At 41.9% G+C, this 25,469-nt stretch overlaps 1 protein-coding gene across 1 annotated transcript in view; it reads right to left on the minus strand.

Moving 5' to 3' along the window:
• Positions 1–1,941: 1,941 nt before the first annotated feature.
• kif21b (kinesin family member 21B) overlaps positions 1,942–25,469 on the minus strand; it is a 62,909-nt gene continuing 39,381 nt past the window's right edge. Inside the window, exons 24-33 of the mRNA XM_078283539.1 lie at positions 24,757–25,001; positions 23,576–23,644; positions 23,262–23,372; positions 15,487–15,623; positions 14,691–14,871; positions 14,295–14,459; positions 13,564–13,681; positions 13,204–13,374; positions 6,979–7,178; positions 1,942–4,475 (exon numbers count right to left, since the gene is read on the minus strand). Coding sequence (XP_078139665.1) covers positions 4,427–4,475; positions 6,979–7,178; positions 13,204–13,374; positions 13,564–13,681; positions 14,295–14,459; positions 14,691–14,871; positions 15,487–15,623; positions 23,262–23,372; positions 23,576–23,644; positions 24,757–25,001 — 1,446 coding nt within the window. The 3' untranslated portion in view covers positions 1,942–4,426. The remainder of the gene's footprint in view (positions 4,476–6,978; positions 7,179–13,203; positions 13,375–13,563; positions 13,682–14,294; positions 14,460–14,690; positions 14,872–15,486; positions 15,624–23,261; positions 23,373–23,575; positions 23,645–24,756; positions 25,002–25,469) is intronic.

A 25,469-nucleotide genomic window follows, 5' to 3' on the forward strand; every position in this document is an offset into this window, starting at 1 on the left:
TTGCTTGCCCCCCTCTAAAAGCAGGTCAAAGCACAGGGTCCTAGCTGTTATAGGGATTCAGTGTCTTGCTCAAGGACACTTCAGCAGGGCGGATGGGTGCTGTCATGGAGGATTGACCCGGGCATTCTAGTTGAATGACAGTCTCTCTACTCACTGCGCCACCCTGCTGCCCACACAACACATATAAAAACAAGAAAGAAATAGATGAAGGTAAGATTATATTATACTAGAGCTGGGAAAAAATGCCAGCGGGTGGCCAGGGTACTGTTGGTAGTTTGACTCTTGAGCATCTATGAAGGTGTGCTTGCTGCAAAGAGAAAATATTCTATCAAAGTGAAAATTCTCATTAAGTAATATACACCGAAGGGACTTGAAAGGCAGGGGCACTTGGGGACTGTTTTTACTGTTTTTTTTTTCCTCCGTCTTGTCTTTTATCTGACATACTGTATCAGCACAGACATAAATATCAATGTATAGTGACAGTTTCCCAAACATCAATTACTAAACCTAGATCTAAACAGATTTCTTTTCAGTAGAAATTCAGTGGTTTAAGCCTAGTTTGAGACTAGTAAACTTTACCTTTGTAAATTTAGTCTAAAACTAGGCTTAATATATCAGGGAAACGGTTCATAGAGTGTTCACAGCAGTATTCATTATCAAAAGTGCATGTAAATCCTAACTTACAGAGATTATATTGAGGCCAGCTGATGTCCAAGAAGTCAATCAACCATGACTTCATCTCCTCTGTAAGATAAAAAACAGTATAACACACCTATATACAGACTATCAAGTAATGGAGTGGTATTGACATCGGCATAAGTAGAAGTCTCTGAAGTTATGGCAACAATAGGTGGGGTTGACTGTTGCCAGATAATAATTTAAGGCTTCCGCTTGACTGTATTAAACCTTTGGAGGAGCATCTTTTGTGAAGCACACTCAACATTTTTGCAATCATATTTTATGTATGATTCATTGACTATCAGCGCTTCATAATCCCATCGATTGGCCGAAACCTTCAGAGATTTCGACATCCCCATCCAGGCGTTAAACACCGAGATTAAAAATACAACCAGGATAACCTCGCCCGTTGAACTGGTGGGTTTTGAGACGTCCAATAAACCGATCAACACCACTAACATGCAGCCTTCAGCAAATGTACAAGCAAGGGGCCCCGTAGAGAGTGCCTAAAGCTACAGTACTACACAGTCTTCTCTAGCAAAGACTCTGGGAAAATGAAAAAGCACAGCGATAAAGGCTGTCTTAGCGTTGATACAGCATGAAACACACCACAGAGCTGGTGAGCTAGGTCAGTTAAGTTAATTGGCACAGCTGAGTACATAGTGTACAGTGTAGGGCCCAGGGGAGTGCGACTCTAGGTCCAAGTATTCAACCTATTATGTTATGCAGGTTAATTTCCCTGCTGACCACATTTCGTACCATTCACTCTTTTACCACAATATTTCTTCGTGACAGCACACCTACACATAACTATACCTAGAAGACATTTTGAACAAATAATTGTCGTCAGTAAAATTCAGTGCATCTTCTCAGAGTTGTGAGACGTTCAGCTTTGGCCAGATTCTGAAGTAAGATACTGTATTGTGTACTGTACAGAAAAACACAGTACATAGATAAATAAAGGGAGTCAAATGCAAAAGCAAACAAGAAAACAAGTATTTCACCAGAAGGGGAGAAAGCATTGGTAGTACCTTTTTTCTCAAACAAAAAAATAATCTCTCAAACAAGGCATTTGGTCAAATGTATGAGCTACATAAATTCACAGGTTCAAGTGAAGATAGTACGACTAAAATTATCCTGCAACCCTTACCTGAGTTTCAAAGCGCAGCAAAATAGTAAAACCAAGACTACTTCATTCAAATCATTTTTCAGTTCACCCCCCCACCCCCCACTCTCTTGTGTCTGCACACATGCACACACCCAAATAAACACATATTCATACACATGCACACACCCCAGCCCCTCACTTCACACACACACATAACCCCCAATAGAAAACCAAAACCCACATCATTGCTTCTGGAGAGTGTAAGCAGCTTCAAACTCACTTTAGATACATCAACCAACAGAGAGACGAACAAAGGAAAATTTGTAGAGCTCATGTTGCCAACGATTGCTTTTTTGTGATCCAAGCATCATTTAATCATACTACATATGTTTCTGGATCGTTTAGGAGGAAAAGTGCACTCAATAACAAGGCAGTCCACTTCAAAAGGGGAAGGGAGACTTCAAAGCTCAACTGTGATCCCCAGGTTTCCAAAGAGATCTACTCACAGACATGACTTGGGTTTTTATCAAGCAGTAAGACTTAAGTATGACTAGGAGCTGGGCTCTTTTAACAGCAGCATGTCATTTTGGAGCGATCCTTAACTCAAAAGGCCTGAGTTCATAAATTGAAATCGATGCACCTCTAAATATTGAGAAATAAGTTTAGTCAATGAAAAGATAATGGAACTGACTTCTAAGTCTGGGATTATTACTGTTGCCTGCAGGTGTTTGTGTGTGTTTGTGTGTGTCAGTGGAGTCTCTTGCAGGAGTGATGAATATGTTTCATTAAAGAGACTCTAAATCAACACAGTGAGGAATGCCAAGACCTATCAGGCAAGATAAATAACCTAAACATCTACTGAAATCTGTGTGCTTGCGTGTGCATGTCCATATTTTGTGTGTGCACATGCATGTGTGCACATATAACCCACCAGATAAACAGATCTAACTACACAAGTAAAGCAGTAAAGAGTTAAGGGCTATCTTCGTGTAGCAGCAAATAGTGGATGGAAGAAAATAAGGATTTTGATATGAAATCCCTCTCCATTATGACCTACTTTCACCCAAGCAATCCTGCCTAAAAAGCAGCCGGTGGAGCTGTGAGAGCTCTAATTAAATTGGCTTCCAGGGGAAGCTGAGTGGCTGGTAAGGAGCTGGACCCTTCAGTAAGGCCAGTCAGTCTGACACTGCTGCTAACCTTAAAGATCAGAGTGGAGCTGAAAGCAGAGGGGAGGAAATTGGTACGGCTCCCATTGCCATTTGCGTGGAGTTTAAGTGGCGGGCCTGGGCCACATACTGTAGGATCATAGAGATAATGATCTGGCACTTTGGCCCCAATGGAGTACCTGCCTCACGGAGGCGGTGGTAGAGGTGTGTGTATGTGTGTGTATGTGTGCGTGTTCACGTGGGCACACAGGCATGTACATTTGCAGGGGTGTTTCTTATTTCTGCTGGAGTAAGCACTTTACAGTGCAGATAACACAGTCCTGTCAGCTCCCGGGCCACTGCTACCTTAGTTGTGCTATTGGACCTGGTGTTTCCTATTTGCAAGGTCAGCAGCCAGACAGCCTGATGGCCAGGGGGCCACAGAGGACACATCCACACAGAGATGAAGAGCCAGACATTAAATACAGACATCAGAATGTCAAGCACCAGGGATTTGTACACAGAGACCCGTAAAAACACTCCCTCCCACCTCACCCAAAGTCCACAACAACTGAGGTAGGGAAAATAATAAATATTGAGAAAGCCATTTAAAAAATAAAACAGGACTTGTTGAACGCATATGGATTCAGTGATATACTTAGAGTGAGTTGGGGGCAATGGTAATACGGGGTACGGGAAATGAAATAAACGTCAGTGAATCGGACTTACACAGTGTGTGTGTTTGTGATCCTGTGTGGAGGTTAGCAGTAACATCTTTTTTATAATATTCCAGTGATGACTAACCCCATACCACCAAGTGTCCAATAACAATCCACCATAGTGGATATGAGATCTACCTGCTTGAATATCAGCTATTTTTGCCATACACACAGTATGGACCTCCAATGTCTTCAGTATCAGAGCAGCCACAATGCCGTTGAACGTCCCCATTATATCAGAAATGGCGTCCCCCTGGGTTCTGTTCTTGGGCCAATTGTTTTCCTTAAAGAAATAAATACATGAATAAACATGTCTCTGAGGAAATAGATCTCTCACTGTTCCACAGGGATTCTGTTTTTGTTCTTGTTGCTTGGTTTCCCCAGAGAAACCTTGGTAAAAGAACAGAAGGACACTTTTTTCCTTTAAATGTCAGACTATGGTAGTTGTCGGGTCAGGAGAGAAATGGTTCCGCTTAGTGTATCCCCAGCTGGGATGATGTGGTTTATCCTGTCCAAATCAAATCACACCTGAATGGCACTTTCAAATTGGCAGTAAAAAAACAAACAAACAAAAGAAAGGCAAATAGTCCACCGTTTTGCCTTTGAATACATATTCCATCTCCATTTTGTCATTTTGGAAAAGAAAAACACCTTGATCGCCTTGGAAACTGTGATTTGAATGTCGCATGTCAGTGTTGGAAGTGAACAGGTCACAGATCAGCGGTAGAGGTCGCAGCAAGATGGCCGACATAGGAACCACTCTATCACTCCCACTGTCACCTCTTCTTCCACACCTTAGACAGCCAGATCTTCACTGTCATGTCACTACAGAGAGCGAGAGTGAGAGAGAGAGAGAGAGAGAGAGAGAGGGAGAGGGAGAGAGAGCGAGAGAGAGAGAGAGAGAGAGGGAGAGAGAGAGGGAGAGAGAAGGAAGGACACCAAGAAGAATAAAATAATATGAGTCAGAGAAAGTCTTCCCTTTGTAAACAGCACATCGTACATCCAACACAGCACAAAGAGATAGACTTCAAAACATACTATTCACACACACACACACACGCCCACACACACACACACACACACACTTCATCAAAGACCCTTCTCCTCAGTGTCAGTGAAAAAACTCCTCTCTAGCCAAGCACCCACTAAATAAAGAAACCTTTTAGAAAAGTGTAGAAGTATGTATAATTGCATCAGGAACTTTAGAGCAAATAAACTTCATTATTCTTCCTACAGTCAGAGCTCAGCTGCCAACTGACCGGCCAATTTAATCTTCACTTTCATGCACATTCCCAGGGACAACATCATATTTGTCATTAAAACTAACTAGCATCAACCCAAGGAAGTTGTCCCTGCAGCTAGGTTTGTGTTAGGTGATGCTAAAGGTCAAAATTCCAATAGAGTGGACTCTACTGTATATTGGAAGGCTGAAGCCAAACAGGTGTTAACAGGCGCAGCACACATATTGGATTTGCACCTGTGAAGGAAAGTTATTCTGAGCATGTGTCAATGAACAATTAACTGTCTGTCTTAGTGGAGGCAGGGGGCTGTAAAGGAACCAGCGGGATGCAAGATTTGTATAAAACCATGGCGTTAAATAAAAGTAAAACTGAGACAAACAGAGATCCAGAGCGAGCAGCGTGTCAAAAGACAAATGATGGATAACGGTAGAAAAGAATGGCAGAAGAAATCTAAGGATGCAACATAAGGTCAAAAGGAGAGCAGAAACAGAACGTGAGAAAACCTATGAGTGCAGGTCCCATCCAGGTGGAGCAATGCAGGCCAGGTAGGAAAAAGAAATACGGAGGGAGGGAGGGAGAGGGTGGAAAATTAGTGAGAGAGTACCAGAGGAGGGGAGGTTTGGTGAGCGGAGCAGAGGCAATCATGGGAGACTGGTGGCTCGGCCCTTGATGGCCAGGACCCGTCGAGGCAGACAGGGGGTCAAGCCTGGCACATAGCTCCACAACTTCACCCTGCAGTCACTGGAGCAGCCGAAAGGGGAGGAGGGGGGGGGGGAGGGGGGTGTAGGAGTGAAGCACAGAGGGAAAGGATAGGTGACAAGAGGAGAAAGGAGGAGGGAGGCGGGGGTTGAGAGAGACCAGACAAGAGGAAATAATTGCCCACAGAGAAGATGACAGAAGAAAAGAACAGGAACAGAGCAATTGAGGAGGAAGAACAGGGAAATGATAAAGACGTGAGGAAATAGAAGAGAGAAAGAGGAAGAAGACAGACAACACAGACACAGAGCAGACGGAAAAGTGAGTTAGTCAACTTCAGCACGAGTTAGACAGCTGAATGAGAAAGTGAAAAATTGAGGGCAGACAGTACACAGTGAAGAGAGTGGAGAGACCAGAGGCAGAGAAATGTCCCACTCAGACATGTGGACACACAAAAAACAAGCAAACAAGCACACATTATCTCCTTCTAATGCAGCGCAGGGCACATCAAAACACTCGCCAGATTTGGAGAAAAACAGAATGTAGTATGCCTCACTCCGAGCTGCACTGGGCTAAGCACACAGACGCACACATATATACTCATAGATTACTGCTCGAGATGAAACAGGCTTTATGTGGGGTGAGTCATAAGCCAGAATTCCACTTGGAAAAGACAACATCTTGTAGTGAAAAGCAGGATAAGCGTGACCATGAATACGGACAAGCTATTTTTCTCTCCCCCCATAACATTTTGAAACACTACATTGTGTTCCTTAGTCCTCAACCTCCCAACCCCACTGACAACCTCTCTGATGGCAGTGTGCCTGATTCAGTTCAAAGCTGATCACACTTAAATCAGCACACACTGTCTTTAAAAATGTTAATGAATCCCACTCTACTAAGTCTAATCTGTCATAACACAAATTATTGTAGGACACATGTGTTTAATAATTTGCTTTGTAAGAATGAAAGGCATTTTTATCTATAGGCATAAAATGTTCCTTTAGCTAGCACAATGGCTTTGAATTTAAATATGCATTTCATATTCATATTAAAGTTTGTCCATTGACCAATGTGTAGTAATAAATAAAATGGCCAAAAATTGTAGAAGTTCCTAAATTTCTATTCAGCAATAATCTTGCAATAAATTAACTCAATCCACTGTAGAATTTTGAAGACCATCAAACTCAGAATGCTCTTGTGCATCTACTCAAATTACATTGCATCTACTCAACTTCAATTACATCAATAGATCAATGGACAGATAGATAGAGAAACAAACAAATAAATAACTAAATATAATTTGATGGACACTATTATCCAAAACATGTAACAGTACCAGGAGTGGCAAGTACAGTGCAGTGCAGTCACACAACAGATTTTTTTTGTACCTGGACGCAGTGAAGATGTGCCTTGAGTTGGTACATATGGCATTGATGGGGCTGTCATGACCTCTGACCTCTCCTATGGGGGTGAAGTTGTCCACGTTCCACACCTTCAGCATCCCCCCCCGACAGCCGCTCAGCAGCATGGGCCGGCCTGGTACGTACGCCAGGGCGCACACCCAGTCCTTATGGGCGTTGGGGATTTGCTGTGGGAGGGAGGGAGGGGGAGAGAGAGAGAGAGAGAGAGAGAGAGAGAGAGAGAGAGAGAGAGAGAGCGCTTAGGTCACGTTTTACTTAAAAGCAAAAAGCCACAAGAGCCCGTGCCTCACAGCGATTTAAGAACAGCTAAGAGGCGTCATTAAGCATCAGAGTCATAAAAGATTGGTAGACAGTACACAAATGTTTAGTGTTTTACTTTTAATTGCTAATAATCAAATACGAATGCTAATTATAAAATGTTTCCGTCAAGCAATATAGTTCTTGAACAGCAAATAGATTAAATGGTTGCTAGGCGACACATTTACCAGTATGATTTTCAGTTAGCTCAATAATATTGAATTAATTATCAACAAGTCACAGGTGTGTGTTTATCACGTTTGTTACAACGGCTTCGAACATGAATCAGAACTGAGAACTGGAACTATCTGTTTTATGTTTACCAAGATATTCTCATTGACATGAACCTCCATTTTATTACAAGGACCATCAGGGAGAAATCATCCTAACAAGCAATGGCTATAAACATGTGCACTAATATCCACTGTAATACTTACAGTGAGCCCTAAAAGTTTTTAAAGTTTTTTACTTACTTAAAGTATTTTAGCTGTTTTGAGTCCCTTCAACTGTCTCTTCAGATTTCAAATTATAGAGCAGCTATGATGTGCAGAACGTCAGGCTTAATTTACAGGTATTTTCAACCCAGTGGGCAGAGAGTCTAGGCTGTTTTTCAAAGTGAGAAAAGTATTTGTACAAATAAATGTTATACACCATAGTCCATAGTTTTATTTTGTCATCAAAAAATCTTAAAAGATTCTGAGATGCCTACAGCCCTTAAACACAAACTATTTTATTTTCTGGTATTTTTCCAGTCAGCATTATTGCAATTTAATTACATTTCTTTGGCATCTTGACTGCAGACTAACTTCAGCTCTAAATTGCTGCAGTTTGAAATACACGGACAGAGATAACTGCAAGCAAATTAGTATGTGAAGTACCAAACCGGTGTTAAACATTCAAGCATCTGTAAAGTAGCCTTTAAATGGACACCATGCTCGTTAGCACCAATTATTTTCCCCACTAAATTAAATAGAAAATCAATTAGGAGAAAAACGAAAAGAATGTGATTCATTCATAAAGTGAACCATGCCTATAATGAAGCACCATGGCAACGGTGTGATGATTAACAAAATCTGTCTATTGGCATATTAAAATGCAGGGTAAATATCTAAAAAGTACTTTAGATTTTATACTTTCCTTTTGTAGGCTTATTTCTTTTATTTACTTTTTCCTGTTGTGTTTTATTTGCTTCTAATTGTAATTTTTTTTTTTTTTTTTCCTTTTGCACTTCGGGATTTTTGTGTTAAATCAAAACAGCATTTTAAATAAAAAATCCTGGCGATTATTGTTTTCATCAGATAGTGGGCTCCACTGCTGAAATGTTTTCTGTGCTCACTATAGTATAGTTTCTCAGTTTTGTTCCTGTGAGACTGCGAAGATTTAATTAAATTCCATTCACATCACATATGATTAAAGGATCCACAAGCTTCAATAAAAGAATGTTTCTGTTTTTGTCTCTTTGGCTTTCTCAACAATAAAAAAGGTAATTGAGTCTTGGATCAACATTACAAGCCTTTTTCTGTGATACTCATTCAACAATAGAAGCCAAGAGCGATTTAAATACTGCCATATTATCCAAATAGCTATAATTTTCTGTCTGTGCACCACACATAATCTAATGCAAATATCACATCCATTAAAATAAGCAGAGGTGTATATTTAAAAACACCTGGAAAAGCTGACAGCATGAGTCAGTTTAGCTCTCTAGAATTTGATTCACAACACAGAACACATTGAGGCTATTTTAATGTGATTGGGAGAGCACATTATTTAGTTGCTTTAGCAAATGATGGTGGATATATAATATATATATAGTATATTACAATGTGTAAATATAAAGTACGTAGTTACACCAAGCTAGTAGCAGATAGGTCAACCTGAATTCTTCAAGGCATGATTCAACACGGTGCTGGAGACCTGGGATCTTTGTCCTTGCTGACTCAATACTGTCACATCGCTCCTGCAGATTTTTTGGCATCATATTCATGCTGATACGATGTGGTGTTCAAAAAATTCATCAGTACTACAGGACCTAAATTTGTCCAAAAAAAACATTCCCCATGTCACTACACCAGCACCAGCAGCCTGACACCTGCTGCATCAGCATGTCACAAGTTAGAAACCGGGATTCGTCAGACCAGAAAACAATTTTCCACTCTTCAATCATCCAGTTTGGGTGATCTCCTGCCCCTGTAGTCTCATTGTGTTTTTCTTTAGCTGACAGGAGTGAAACCCAGCCTGTTAGCTTGAATGAGTCTTGCCATTCTGCTCTGACTTCTCGCATCAACAAGCCGTTTTCACCCACAGGACTGCAGCTGACTGGATGTTTTTTGTTCATTCTCACTAAACTCTAAAACCTGTAGTGCATGAAGACCTCAGCAGGGTTTCAAAGTCGCCTTGATCACGCATGTCGCCGATTCTAATGTGGTCGAACAGCAACTGAACCTCTTAACCCTGGCTGCATGCTTTAGAGGAGCGAGCTGTTTGCGTAAACAGGGAGGTGTCTTACAAACTTACCAATTCTTACTTATAGTAATGGCTCTTCTATTACATATCCTGCATCTACAACACTATAAATATTTCTAGCAACTTAATACCAAGGTAAAAATGTGCTAATTCTTTGCAACACCTGACAGCAACACCAGCTGGCAGCAACAGCTATATAAGCATGTTGACAAACTAGTAACGCCCACTCACTGGTGAAAAGCACTGAAACCTGAAACTGTTTTAGTATACTAAGATATTTTTAAGGAACTTGGAATTGCCATATTACATGCAATGTAATTCTAAATATGTTGCTTCACATATCCTCTCAAGAAACACAGCATGCCTCATGTATTTCAACAGAAGGGTCAAAGCACAGGGGCAGCCAGCAGCAGCAATCATGGAGGAGGCAGAGCTTCAGTGTCTGACTTTAATATATTCTATTATACTCTATGCCACAATTCTGTTCTACTACATAATTAGGCAGAGGCTACTGAGTAAGACATGCTGTAAAATGAAATGTGTTGGTTGTTTCACAAATGAGGTTGAGGTCATATACCACAGGGGACAGAATGTCACTGACTTTCTCTGTTTATGTTGATTTACTTCAGGCTTTCAATGCAAATAAGAATTTGCTCTCATTTGGTCGGTCTCGATAAATAAAGGTTAAATAAAAATTAAACAAAACTACTCAAGGAAGTTCAGTTTATGCATGTTACTGCTCATCCACCCACAGAATGCATTATTAGCATACACAGGCAACAGAAGATACACAAGAGACACCACAGAAGTTACGCATGCACAGACCCATCCACCCATCCACCCATCCACCCACACACCACCCCTTCCCTCGCTGGTACCTGTTGCTGTGCTATATATGGGCTCTAATGCCCTGATGTTGACACAGTACTTTCCTGCCACATTTCAAATGATGACACTCTATTGACTTTCTCCTCAGAGCTAACACTCTGGATAAAGCAAGACAAAGAGGGACCGCTCCAGTGGCAGGATGCTGCACATAAACTGAATTCCCAACTGGCAACACGGCTTCTCACTGTCACAGCTCTGCCAATGTTCGATAACAAGTAAAACCCTATCCCAACCAGTGGAAGGTGTGCGTTTGTAAGTGTATTTGTCCATGTGTCTTTGTGTCATGAGTGCTACTATACAAGGAAAAGTCTACACTACATCACAAATTGATTTATGAGGGAAAATGTCAATTTCCTGGTTTGTACAGTGAGGCAGTTACAGGCCTGCTCGAATCTTGTAAAGAAAAAAATGCCTTTTGAATCCTCGTACTAAGCTTGGGCAACTGGGCACTCACAAGTCTCAACATCCTGTGTCACTGGATGTGCACATCCAACAGCACTTCATCAAACTCCTGTTGGATTTGGCTTTTACCAAGGAGGGGTGTGATTACACATTTCCTCAGCAAGTCATGTGGAGTCGTGCTAGCCAACGATGAAGACAGCAATCTGTTAAGCTAAATTCAGTTTACCTGACATGTTTTCGCTATTTCTATGCGGTTTCTCTCGACTTTCTGATTTGCTACAAGATTGATTAGCTAATTTGACATATTTCAGAATTGATTCAAATTTGTTTCTTTGTTGTTGTAATGCACTGCACTAGTGCATTTGAATGTGTAACAGGAGACAAAACCCTGCCTTTGATAAATATTTTTTGTGTTTCTCTAACCCTGAAGGGTTGCAATAAAAAAAGGTTAGACATGATAGAAAAGCAGATAATGATTTAATTGGTATGAGCTGAGAAAAAGCTCTGTGTCTGTTTTAGCCATTAGCCATTGAAAGATGGTTTGTTTAAATGCCAGTAAATTAGTCAAACTAGTCAAATGTCTAAAATCTAAAATCTAAAATCTAAATCTAAAATCTGTCTAAATAAAATTCTTCTAGATAAATGTGAACAGCTAATAATGTTCTCTCAGCATTGCAGAGCGGTGCACACTACAGGACACTAGTTGGTAAATTGGTAAGACAACTCCCTGTTTATGCAACTTGCTCCTCTAAAGCATGCAGAGAGGGTTAAGAGATTTAATATGCTGTGGACCGGCTAAAACACACACACCAACACACACAACCAACTATGCACACGTGTATAAACACACACATTCACACCCTTCCCTAACTGCTCACATACAGGCACTCTAACTATCTCTCTCTCACACACACACACACACACACACACGTCAAGAGTGATAGCCTGGTTGGCTGGCCAGTGATTTGGTTCGGCCTCACGGGAAATAAAGAGTGGGCTCATATGAGCTGGAGCTAAGAGCTCCTATTTCTTTGCTGGCCTACCACTGCATATATACAGCACACTAAAACACACACACTCACACACATACCCATAATCTATTTCTGACCAAATTGGTTACAATTAATCACAGGGACAGAAACACTCCAGATGGGGATATTTCAATGCCTTGTTGACCACCTAGTCCTAACTGTATATACATAGAACACAGGCTAGCGGCAACATTATAGTAAGTGGTGCATAGTTACAAAAGCAACACCTCCTCAACACTCAGCAAACTGCAATAACAGCAGATATAGAACAGTATCCTCCCAGCTGCTTAGCATTCCTCCTAGCCTGACCTGCCACCTGAAGCCTCCTACCACAAGCCTGAGGACCTAGGCTAGCCTACATAAAAACAGCAACATGCAGTACAGGTTACTATAGAACAGAGCATGTGACTGGAGATGAGCGTCTTGAAATTTCACTCACAGCTGTGAGCTATGAGTGAAATTTGTGTATCGCTCCACTCCTTCGCCCCAATTCCCTCTTATTTATCCTCCAATGGACACACAAATGCGCACCGAATTCGCTCCATGCTTTCCCAAAAGTATCTTATTATATTAAGTTTGGCGTCATTAATAAAAATAATTATCTTACTCCCATAATCTAGCGAAACCCTTCTTAATGTGTGGGCACTGTATGTGCGCACATGCCATGTGGAACGGCTGGCTTTGTGCACAAGGCGATAAAGGTCCAGGATCATGAATCAATAGCCCTGAAGAAAGATGGACACTGGGTATGTTTCTGCCTGCAGGAGGCAGGGGGCTCCTGGCGCACAGTGACGTCATGAGTGGCACTGGAGCGAGAAGGTGCAGGTCAGAGAGTCAATATTTGAAACTTTTATATATGTGCTCCACATTCAGGTTGATATATGGCCACTCTGCTCCCTGCTCAACTCCCACTCCACTGCACTCACATGCTGTGCTGAAGAACAACAGGCACATGTAGCCTTGGTTTGAAATAACCTGAGGCAATTGTTGGTACATCAACAGTTTGGTGAGAAGACTTCTTTCAGGCTATAAGCAAAAGTTTTATTTACCTCCATCACATAAATCATAACACACACAGATCCAGGTACACACACAAACACACACACACCTGAGTAAGCTCCTGCTGCTCCAGGTCCCATTTCTTGATGCCGTTGTCTCGGGACCCACTGAACAGCACATCTCCGTGGACGGCCAGGCACTCAATGCCGTCGTAATGGGGCGGCTCAAAGTTATGGGCTGGACCTACATTACCCAGAGTTCCCTCAGCCACGTCAAACACCTAAGGGAGACAACAGGAAGGAGGAGAGTCTTCAGGCGGGCAAAAATGAGCGAATCAGGCTGTCAGAATTGTGTGTGTGTGTGTGTCTTTTATGACTTGGTGATTGAAACTTGGCACTTGGATATGGTCATGTCTGAATGTATGCGTGTGTGTGTGTGTGTGTGTGTGTGTGTATCCAGAACTCAGTACCTTGACATAGTGATCTTTGGAGCCAGTGATCACTTGATCTTTTCCCAGTAGAGACTGTCCCACTGTCAGACACATGACTGAGCCTATGTGGCCTGTCAGCTTCCCCATCGCCTGCATCCTACAAACACACACACATACGCATCAGACGAGGTGAGGGGAAGGTCTGTGAAACTCATTACTTGCAAGGATTTGATATTCAAGGTGCCTGTTTCACTGAATTAAATCACTTTCCTTCTCTAATGTGGAGTAAAGCTGTTTAGACACGGGGATGCCATCAGCAGAGATGATATACCGAAGAAATGTTTAATACATACATTTTTCATTTCTGGACGTTCTTATGCATCATTGAATGCATCAGAGCCCCTAAGCGTAAACTGTCTGGTCTAATCTGTTAATCGTTTCCCTCCAGAATCACGAAAAAAGAAACATGAGGAGAAGACAATGTTGCCACGGGAAGCCAGAAATGGATGCCTAGTAGAAACCATGCTACTGTGCATGCTTTGTACCCCCAAGTTATGGGTTCATTTGCTTTATTTTGACAACCTTTTCTTCTCCTTGATTTTCCTCTCTGGTTGAGTAACATCTGACAAGTGAGCCTAGATCAGTATTCACACTCTTAAGAAATCTGAATATGCATCCAGATCTAAAAAATTCAGAGCTAACAGTAAACAAACTGCACAAATAAACAAATGAAGGAATGACTAAACAAATAAATGAATGAATGAATGTACCTGTTGAGGTCCCAGATACGAACGGTGTTGCCAGCGGCAGCGTACAACACAGATCCCGAGGGGTTGAGGGCAATCTGGTTGATCTGATACTCTCCCTGGGCGAAGGTTATTGTGCGGGTGGTGGTGCCTGCACACGCATCGCCCGAAACCACCTGCCCTGATGAACTGATTATGAATATGAGAAGCAGAGAGACAGAGGTGTAACAATCACAATTTTACACAGTTGTCATTCTTTTTTATGCATTTCATGTCACATTTTTTCCCTCATTTCATTTTTCCACTTCATGCAACTTCAGAAAAAGTTTGTTCTTAAATCTCTCCTATCAAATCTGCAATGTTTTAGTTTGATTGCACCAAGCTGCTCCATTTGGTTGAGTATAAGAAAAAAAAACTTACGTGAGTGTGCGGACACACTTGGCAGAGTCACGGATGTCCCAGACCTTGATGTAGGAGGTGGAGACAGAGAAGACCAGGCAGGAGGAGGGGCAGTATTTAACCGACACCACGTTGTTAGGGTGGCCTTTCAGGGTGACGATCTCCTGACCCGTCACCAGGTTCCACATCTTACAGGTACGATCTGGAGGGGGAGAGAGGCAGTTCAACAGAAATACAGTTTGGTGTGAGGATTCTTTAACACAAACTATATTTTAAACAGCCATAAGACAAAAGTCACACCAACAAGCAAGTGTTGGCATCCTGAAGTGAACAGTGATCAGATAGTAACCAAAGAATACTGAATAAAATTTTCTGTTATTCCTGCCGCATGCCTCATTGCCACTTATCAAACTTACTGAGATTTTTACAAACAAACTAAAGGCCACTAAATTTGCATTAATGATGTATGGCTTTGGGATGACAAGCTTTTTAGTCAGCAGGATATTTGTTTCAAAGTGAATAACACCTTTTGAACAGTGGAAGGTATGGCAACTTTAAGAAATCACATTCCTAATGTCACATACTATCTACTAAATGACAGTGAAGGTGAGTCTGAAGCAGCACAGAAATGAAAGAGGTGAGCAAAAACATCAATCCTTGTGATCCTTTGTTTTTACACCACAAAGCAGTGGGATTACGTAGAATGCACAACATACCAATACCAGTTATTTAGTACATTGCATACTGCCATTTTGTGTTTATGTGAAATACCACTCAGGAAAAGCTAACAGCGTATTTAGAGGTGTGTTGGCTATACCTTTAGACCCGGTGAAGAGCAGCTCATCTGTAGCGTCCACACACAGCACAGGTTTTGAATGGCCCTCAGCTACAGACATACACTGTAGGGGTGCAGTCCGACCGCCCTTCACTCCCCCGATGGGACTGATTACGCCCCTAAGGGTCACACACACACACACACACACATATACAGAGTCATACAGTGCTCAAAAACAAAGAGCTGCACTGTACAATGCACTGTAAGACACAGGCCAATCACAAACATGCACAAAGAAACAGAAATGTTCTTTCCAATATACAAAGACATGTACAATACAAACCTCATATTTGATACATACAACTGTTCCATCCCCTAAAAACAGTGCGAATATACACATGCAATCACACACACACACATATGCACACAACTTCCTGTTGATTGCTCAAGCCTACCTGCTCCATCCTTCTGCCCCCCCCCCCTTATTTTGGTTGTGGAAGGGCCCAATTAAGGTGTTACACCAAGAAGAACTGCTTTCCTATTAAACTTGTCTCCCTCTCACACAGACACAGACACACACACACACACACACACACAAACACACATAGTCCTCCCTTCTATATTATGTGCACTCAATCTCTCTTGCCTGACCTCCCCCCACCTCTCCCTCTCTATGTGCCGCTGACAGGCCAGAGTCCCAGAGCGCCTGGAGAGTCAGCAGAGTGAAACAGAACAGGAGAGGGTGAGAGGAAGAGAGAGGAATGTGGGAAAATTGGTCCCTGGTGGGCTTCCTAATAACATCAGGATGTGTGAAACCACTGGTTAGTGTGTGAGAGAGAGAGAGAGAGAGAGACAGAGAGAGAGAGAGAGAGAGAAACAGAGAGGGAGAGGGAGAGAGAGAGAGACAGAGAGAGAGAGAGAGAGAGAGAGAGAGTGCGAAAGTGAAGGAGGGGAGCCAGAAGATGTGAGGAGGGAAAGGGAATCTGTGATTACACACAAAACTAGGACAGATTTGTTTCTGCACACAGCGAACAAAATAGAGAAACAGAGCTGGAAGCGTGTGTTTGAAACTTGTCAAGGATGGCAACATGTTCCCCCTGTCCCCGCACGTACACTCACGTCCCCGTGCAAACACACACACACAAACATATGCAAGTCAAATCAAAAATCAAACACCAAACCACACCTTCTGTATTTTTTAGCACTGCATAAATAATGCCAACCAAATCAAAAAATGTCAAACATCAGCCACTCGCCAAAAAATTATATAGTGAAAAGACGCATGCATGTCAAAACACAAAAGAGGACCGACTTCCACAGAAAAAGCAGTGTGCTTAAAACAAGTGTGATGTTTACGACAGTCACAGCCTGAAAGACCAACTCTGCAGCAGCCCGCAACTCAAAAATAAACCACAACACGGCACAGTGTCCTGTGACATCATCACAACATGCAGCATCTCCGCCAATCAGGTGGGAGCTGACTCTCAGTTCAGTGCCTCGAGAGCCAATCCCCTTTCGGTCCCGAGGAAAAGGGTTGTGGCACAGGTGGGTAAAGTGGAGAGATCTAACAAGTCAGCATCTCAGTCAGATTATCAGCTGCTGCCCATCTATACAGCGTATAAATCGGCTGCACAACCTGACTGTGATGGAGTGACTGCAGCATCACATACAATCTGCCCCTCCCTCTGTTCGCTCCAATTCCATTTTGAAGAGACCAAATCACTGAAATGGGAGCGCACCTTTGATAAAAGGGGAGAAAAAAGGTTGCATGTGACAGTTCAATTAATATGACTTCTGGATGAATAAACTGTGCAGAAGAGAGAGAAAGAGAGAAGGGGGAATAAATGGATTTGGGAGGCAGTGTCATTTGAATGAACCTTATCACTCTGAAGGACAGAAACCCAATTATCTTTTCTGAGGTTTGTCTTTAGCTCCACTCGGATTGGTTAGTGGAAGAAAAACACTTTGGCCAATTGATCTCATCATTGTCCTGGGGTTAAAAAAGAAAAGGGATTGTGCATATAACCTGATAAAATCATCCTTTCTATAAGCACAATATGTTCTCATAACATCTTGTTACAACCATTGTGGCTATTGTTTGAATACAAACAACTAATGTTTGCCTACCAGGACGGTAATATGGTAATATAGAGTTTGAATACTATAGCATGTTGCTCTATAAAGGCTCCACATGCTGTAGCACCACTTAATACAGCAGCCTAATTGTTACAGCAGGGCGTTGTTCCAAATGGCAAACAGTGTTCATATTCTATTCTCAACATCTTCATGGAAGGTATCAGACTGCATTGTGTTGTTGCACTAGACAGAAACTGCTAATGGATGTTTTAGGGCCAAGCACCGAGAGGCCAACAGACTGTAATGAAACCATGGAGGGAGATCAGTGTGTGCTCTCTGCAGTAAGGAGAAAAACAGACAGACAGGGGGGCTTGGGTCTGTACGAGGCACATCTATTTGTGTCTGTGTATTTGTGTGTGTATGTGTGTGAGAGAGAGAGGGAGGGAGAGAGAGAGAGAGAGAGAGAGAGAGAGAGAGAGGGGGAGGGAGAGACAGACAGACAGACAGAGAGAGACAGTCATAAAGAGAGAGAGAATTGCTGTTCATTACAGCCCAAAGGTGTTGTAATGAAGATAATAAGCAATGTCTGCTTTTATCATTCTATCCGTTTTATCATTCCTACGTGGTTCTGAAGATATAAGACTACTGTAGTCTGTATTGTGAAATGTAACTCAATAGTGTTGTTTAAACTGTTGCAGATCTGTCCAGTTGTCAGTTATGAGATTTGTTTAAAGGAATAGTTCACCCAAAAATGAAATTATGTCTGGAACTAGTCTGGAGTAGTTTTATGGTCATTTTTTTGCCCTTTTTGGAACTCTAAAGAACATGTTCCCGGCCACTTCTGTTGTTTTGGAGAAGGCTGACATGGCGCTGCGCTAGCTAACTTGCTCTGTGTTATGTGGACATACAAACTTCACCAGTGTTTCGACTGACATGAGGGTGAGTAGATAATGACAAAGTTTAATTTTTCCTTTAAGAAGTGACAGATCATGCTTGCCTCACAAGTTTTTTAATATTCGCACCATTTCAAATTTAGCTGTTTTTTTCCTAGATCTGCACTTTGGTCTCACCCAAGTGGTGAGATTCATTCAGGTCTCGCATGCGATGGACACCGCAGACACAGACAACACCACAGGTGGACAGGGCAGTGGGTCAAGAAAGCAGCAAGGCCAATAAGGTTGGAGCATGCACCACAACGACCCCACCCATGGTGGAAGAGGAGGAGAGGCCAGGCGAGGCACTGACTATTAGTGGAAACACGATGAGAGACCAGGTGAGTTACAGGCAAATGGGGAAACAGAGTGACAGAGACTGACAGACACATTTCCTCTACCTGAGCACCTCGGAGAGCGAGGAGTCGCTGTCATCCGACCTGGAGGCAGAAGAGGAGCAGGAGAAGGGGACGGGGTGGGGAGAGGAAAGGGTTAACCACACTAAGGAAAGACAGAAGGGTTACTGGCAAAAGGTTAAATGTAAAGGAAGAGGGAGGAGTGACTATAGGTGGGGTTTAGATATAAAACAGTTAAGAAAAGATCAGTCAACAATAAAGCTAGTCCACTGATTATCAGTCACTTTGCCATGCAATGTGCCTCTTTCCAATGATAATCATGGAATAGCTGTATTCTTTGACCAATGTCTCCAGATGGTTTGGGGAACCAGTAGCTTGGGTACACTTGGAAACACTTTGTAATGTTTGTATCGTTCTGCAAATTGGTACCCAAGCTAACCAATGGCTGGTTTTGAGGACTTTTCCTTAGCAGTGTTAGAGCCAACCTTAAAGGTTAAAGGTTTAAACAGAGCAGACAAAAAGGTGCTAAAAGAAACAGGGAGGTAGTCAAGGAGGAGTCACTGATGCCAAGGGAGTCACACACTGGGGTCCAAGGGCCAATGAACAACGTTGTTTTAGCTCTTACAGTTTAACCCATATGTGTGACTCCTGTGATGTCAGTGTCCCTTCCTACATCTACTCTTTCCGGCCATGAGCAAGGAATTAGGGGAATACGGAAAGAGGCATGGGGGGATAGCAGACAGGGTTAGCAGTAGGGAAAATCCAGTTGATTGGAGGATAAGGCTGTCAATCAAAGTCACAGGCAAGCCCACTCCAAGCTGTCAAGGGAAAAAATCTAGACCCTCCGAGTTCTTCGACAACAGCTCGGGGAAAGACTGGCATGTGTGTAGCAGTGCAATAAAAATTATATTATACTATAAATATTTAATAGCCTCAGGTTCACCACCATGAGAGCCAGTGTTTTATGCTGTGAGTATGAAATAATAAAACTAAATGTTTCTGGATATGTCTTCAGGGAACAACAGTGTTAAAAGGTGCTGTAAATTCCTCCATTTCTTGGTATTACAGTGGTGACCGTGGCCGTCAATGTCATGGTCTTGGCTTTTGTTTTAGTTTCTCAGGACAAAATCCTTTTAAAGTTAATTGCTCATGGAGGGTAAATGTTCAAATTGAATGTGAAGATTAAAAAAAAGGAGATCTCTGAGATTCAAAGCTTCTTTTTCCAGTTGACCAGCAGAAATGCCAAAGAGTTGACATGAAAACCCTGATTACTGTTTAAAATTCCTCTTCATTATTATTCTCATGTGTTTCTTTCACTTTCATGTCAAATCCTTGATCCCAATCTCGTAGTCAAATGTGTGTCAAGGGGAAAACAGGAACAGATAGCATCCTTACAATCATAAATAATCACAGCAAATTCTTTATGCATCTTAATGTCTCATGTGAACTTATGTACTATGAATGATTATAGAGAAAATCAAAATCTTCTTTCTTTTGATAGTAGCACTTGCTTCCCGTTTGACAGTCAATTAAACAAAATTCATACAAACAATTTGTCCCAGCTATTTATTATTTTTTAATAAACTAGCTTCATTTGGCTGTGAATTTATACTTGTGATAATACATCAAGTGTCTTAGCTATCTCAACAATGTGAGGACAATGAAATTAAATTAAATTAAATTAAAAATAATTTCAATTGATGGCTCAAATGAATATTCACTTTGAATAATATATGAATCTTCAGTGAAATTTCCCACAATCCACAAAATCAGACATTTATTTAAGTATGAAACATGAACGTGTATGTACACATTTCTACACACACACACACACACACACACACACACATTTATTTAAGTATGAAACATGAACGTGTATGTACACATTTCTACACACACACACACACACACACACACACACAAACAGTCTGCACTAGAAAACAAATGGATGTTACAACCTTCCATCAAAATGTGGAATCAATTACCAAATCAGAAGTCTTCAAACTCCCTGCAAGAATAAGATGACAAAACAAAAAAAAAGCCGAACACCATCTCATCTTGCTCTACTGTCATGCTCTATAAGATGGCTGAAATGTCCTCCTGGGGAACTGGATACAAGACAGCTTCACCCTAAACATGAATATCCTCCCACACTGTCACCCCGAGTCAATTCAAAATGGCTGCCAGTGACAACAGCTGCACAGAAGGCTGACATGAACCAACTCATTTACCTACTCCTGCTCCAGATAATGAGGATCCACAGGCTCCTACCCACACATTCACATATCCATACAAATACTCACAGACACACACACATACACACACACACACACACACACACACACACACACACACACACACACATCCACACTAACTCATTTCCCACAGCTTCCTCTCAAACAATTAGGGGTCAATAAAGCTGAGAAATGTTCAGGAATAATAAAGATTACAAAACTAACACAAACAACTTAGAGGAGAGGCAAACACTGACTGAAATTAACTGCTGACATTTTTCAGGGCTGGAAACTAGAATTGATTGTGAGGAGGAAGAGAGCGGGCTGGTGCTCATTGCAGTCTTGGCCCCCTTTACACCTGGCATTAACATGCCTCTCGTATACAGATGGTGTCAGAATCTGATGTGGCTGTATTATATTTATACTTGGCATAAAAATGCATCTGCACACTGAAATCTGGCTTCTGTTTCCCCTCGCCAAAACCGCACATCTTCTCATATTTACGTCCTTTAAAACTGACAGTGAAAACCTCGTCTCCCCATCCACCAGAGTCCTGACAATCCATTTTTGACAAGCATGTTACTGTCTGAGCTCACGTCCTCCTGTTTGATTTACATGTGCTTCCTGGTTGGATTTGTGCACGAAGGTTTATTACAGAGCTCCTACATAATATATGGATTAGAGACGCATTGCACTTTACACTTTGTTGTTAATGTGTAATGTTGTTAATGTGGCCAAATGCGTCCGATCATCCAAAACAACTTTGGAGGTAATTCAGATGATCTTCAGTGCATCTTGGGTGCATTTACACCTGACTGTATGTGTTTTTGAGCAATCCGACTGCATTCTGCTCACCCTGGATGCATGTTAATGCCAAGTGTAAAGGGAGTCAGGGTTCACCCCATAGGAGAGCACTTTCCTCTCAATAGGCCTGACCTTCAGCCTATCTATGAGGCTTGTAAAGACCCCAAACCATGGAACAGAAGAAAAGAAAGGAAGGAATAAATCAAAGTGGGATTAAAGTGACTGGATGAGAATTTACACACAAAAAAAGTCTGGGATATTTCCGTAAACACATTGCTTGGTTGAACAAGTTGGGTCAACATTCTGGGTTGTTTGGGTTTCTCACACTGAGTAGTAATTAATGGTAAGTTAGTATAAAATCAAGTTAGGCTTTCATCTAGTTGGCAGCTAACGGAGTTAGACTAATGCTACATCAGCTAACCTAATCTAAGTTAGCCGTGCGCTAACATTAGCCATATCCAATTTAAAGCTAAACTAACATTAACTTAACTTTTGTCAAAGACAAGCCTTCTGGCCACACATATGGTGGATTCACATTAACAAAGTTAACTGACTTAACTGTTAACAGGTGTAATGTTAGCTAATACCTTCTCTTTATCTTAACATCATGCATTACTGTTAACGCAGCAAACTAAATAGCTAATGGCTAATGTTATTACAGTGTGACATTTCATTACAGGCTTGCTGTCAACTGTATGCTGCTAATGTGAGAGCTCAATGGACAATTTTGTGAGACAGAAGTTAAGAGTGACAGCTGTTCAGTGTTTTGTGAAAGATTAAATAGTAATTCTGATGTTGTAATCTGTTTTCAGTGACTCGTTTTTCATTTCTTCTGTGTTAAACAGCACTTTGATAGTTAAGCTCTAAGTATTTTAATAACTAGATAGCTATGCTGGTTCTTAAAACTTGCCTAATGAATTCCATTATTAAAATGTTATTTAATGTTAATACAGATTTTGCATGCACAGGCATTTCTTGCCTCTTTTTCTCTGCGTGGATTGTTGTGTATATATTAATGCTATTTCACAAGTAATACACTACTATAATGGGGAAAAATGTGATATGATATGATAAAGTAAAGTAGGGATTGCAATGAGATAGAGAATAACCCAATGTCCGGGTGAGATCTGGCCCTGCAGTATAGTTATTTTCACTCAGTACATGGGTCAAAAGATCAACCCAACTTATGGATTTAAATAGACCAACCCAGTAGTTGAATCAATTCAACCTAACGTGTTCTTCTTTCCTCTTCTGACCCAGCAATGTGGTCAAATTTGTGGTATTTTTGAACCCAGCAGATTTTAGAGCACAGTCAGTTATGTAAGACTTAAAATGGTGTATTGTGTCACATGGTATTTGGAGGCCAGCAGTGTGTGTGTGTGTGTGTGTGTGTGTGTGTGTGTGTGTGTACTCACTTGTCCAGTGCAGAACCTTGGGTTTGGTTGCTGGTGAGCCTTGAGAAGACGTTGCGGTCGTTCCTAGTCCTCAGTGGGGGGGAGGAGGGAGGAGTGTAGCCCTCAGTGGGCCTGACGGGGGGAGCGGGGGTACGGATGAGGAAGGAAAAAGAGTGAAGAGGGAGGGATTATCAAACAGTTAAACAGAAAGGTGGAGCATTCCATTATTTCATGGCATCCTCAGTTACCGGGGGCAACACAGAGCCATTACACAGCCAATATATTCGATCTTGGATTCGCTTGGATTTTACTGGACGCAAGAGCGTTACATGTACCTGTACGAACGGTCGTAAGATTTCCTCCTTGTCATAGGGGAAGTGTCATAACCCCGAGACTGCCTGGGACTGAGGGCGCGCGCACACACACACACACACACACACACACACACACACACACACACACACAAACACACGCACGCACACACACATGCACACAAGCAAACTAAGCAGAGCTTCAAGGGAATATATAGGTGTTAAGCACAAAAAGGATGATACACATGTAAACTAGGCACTAGTCCTAGAAATCTACTTGTATAAGCAACAAGGATTTTATGCGATTAGCAGTAATTCTAGCAGACTAAGGCAACTGGCATATTCATTGCTTGACACATCAAATCACACCCAACCAGGTTTCCCACCCCCAACAACTAATGCAAATTTAATTGACTTCCCTTTTCCCTCCCTGAAGCAGTTCCATAACCTGAACGTTTTATGTTTCTGGCTTGTTTGCACTGGTTTTAGTTTGTAAATATTAAGAGACAAATAGACAAATTAACATAAAAATAGTTGACAACCTTGCCTCAAAAAAGTCATCTTTTCAGGAAATGAAATGTAAAAACCTGTTTATTTTCTTGCTGATGTATTTTTGACATAAAGGCAATCTGATGAGGACTAGTTGGCCCTAAGCTCAGGAAACTCGCTCTGCTTTGTTCTGCTCTGGGGACACTGCCAGCTCAGAATAAAAGGATGTCATGTCAGACGTTACTTTATGTTTACTGATGTTTTATTAATGCAATTCCTGTTGTTTGTAATGTCCTTGTTTATTTATTTCAGAAATATTTTTCTCTGTTTTCTTCTCTAGGATTTATTGTTCTGATTGTTCCATGTGCTCAGGGCTGCTGTCCACAAGACTGTGCTGCCAGAAAAAAACAATTATAAAACAGGACCATGGATCAGTTGTCCAGTTGGACACGTGATCGGCTTTCGCTGGCTCTACCAAGCCGTGGTGGAGGGGCCCTCAACAAGTCTATCAGCCATCCAATTTATTATTATTATTATAATAATAATAACAGCAGCACGCTATCATCAGAAACTTTGCAGTCAAGAATGTGAGGAATTGGCAGTTGGGTGAACATCCTTCATGATCAACATGTTTCCCCTTCCAGGAAGGTAAGTGAGGATGTGTTTGATAGTAACCCTCATCATTTATCACTATTGTTTAGATCTTCAGGACTTACAAGGTGTGTCCCCGGACAGGCAGGCTGATGGTGCGGGACGCCCGGTCTCTGTGGTAGGGGTCTCGGAGGGACAGGCTCAGCCCCAGACTGCCTGACACCAGGCCCAGGCCGTCCTCCTGGATGTCAGTCAGCGAGGCCAGGGACTTGGTGATGTGCTGCTGCTTGCTGCTGGACGAGGGGTCCAGGACAGGACCCAGATACTCCGCTGACACCGCCTTCATCTGGGCTGACAGACGAGGCTCCATCTGGGTGGGAAACGGTGTGTGTTTGTGTGTGACAGAGGAGAGGAGAGAGTGAAATGGGAGAAAATGTGTGGGATGAGGGAAAGAAAGAGATAAGATGAAGATAAGATTAAATTGTATTGATCCCACAGGGGAAATTAGGTTGTTGCAGCGGCAAAAGTGATAGGATTCAGTAGGGGAAAAGGAAAAGTGAATATAAGCACAATAGAATAGAAAATAAGCAATAAAACAGCAAAAATAACCTAAAAATAATAAAACAATCAAGCAATAAAACAGAATATAAACAACTGTTTGACGGAGAGGAATAAAAGAGGACATCAGTATCAAATCGGGGTTCTTCCACAGAATGTCAAATCAGGCATTGGGAAGTAGGAGAATTTGAAGCGTGTGCCTATACTGCCACCTTGTGGTCGCAAACAAGAAAGACAGCTACTCTGAGGTTTAGACACTAAACCATGTGACTTGTTGGCA

Source organism: Centroberyx gerrardi, chromosome 5 (assembly GCF_048128805.1).
Source record: "Centroberyx gerrardi isolate f3 chromosome 5, fCenGer3.hap1.cur.20231027, whole genome shotgun sequence".
In the NCBI taxonomy this organism is placed as follows: Eukaryota; Metazoa; Chordata; class Actinopteri; order Beryciformes; family Berycidae; genus Centroberyx; species Centroberyx gerrardi.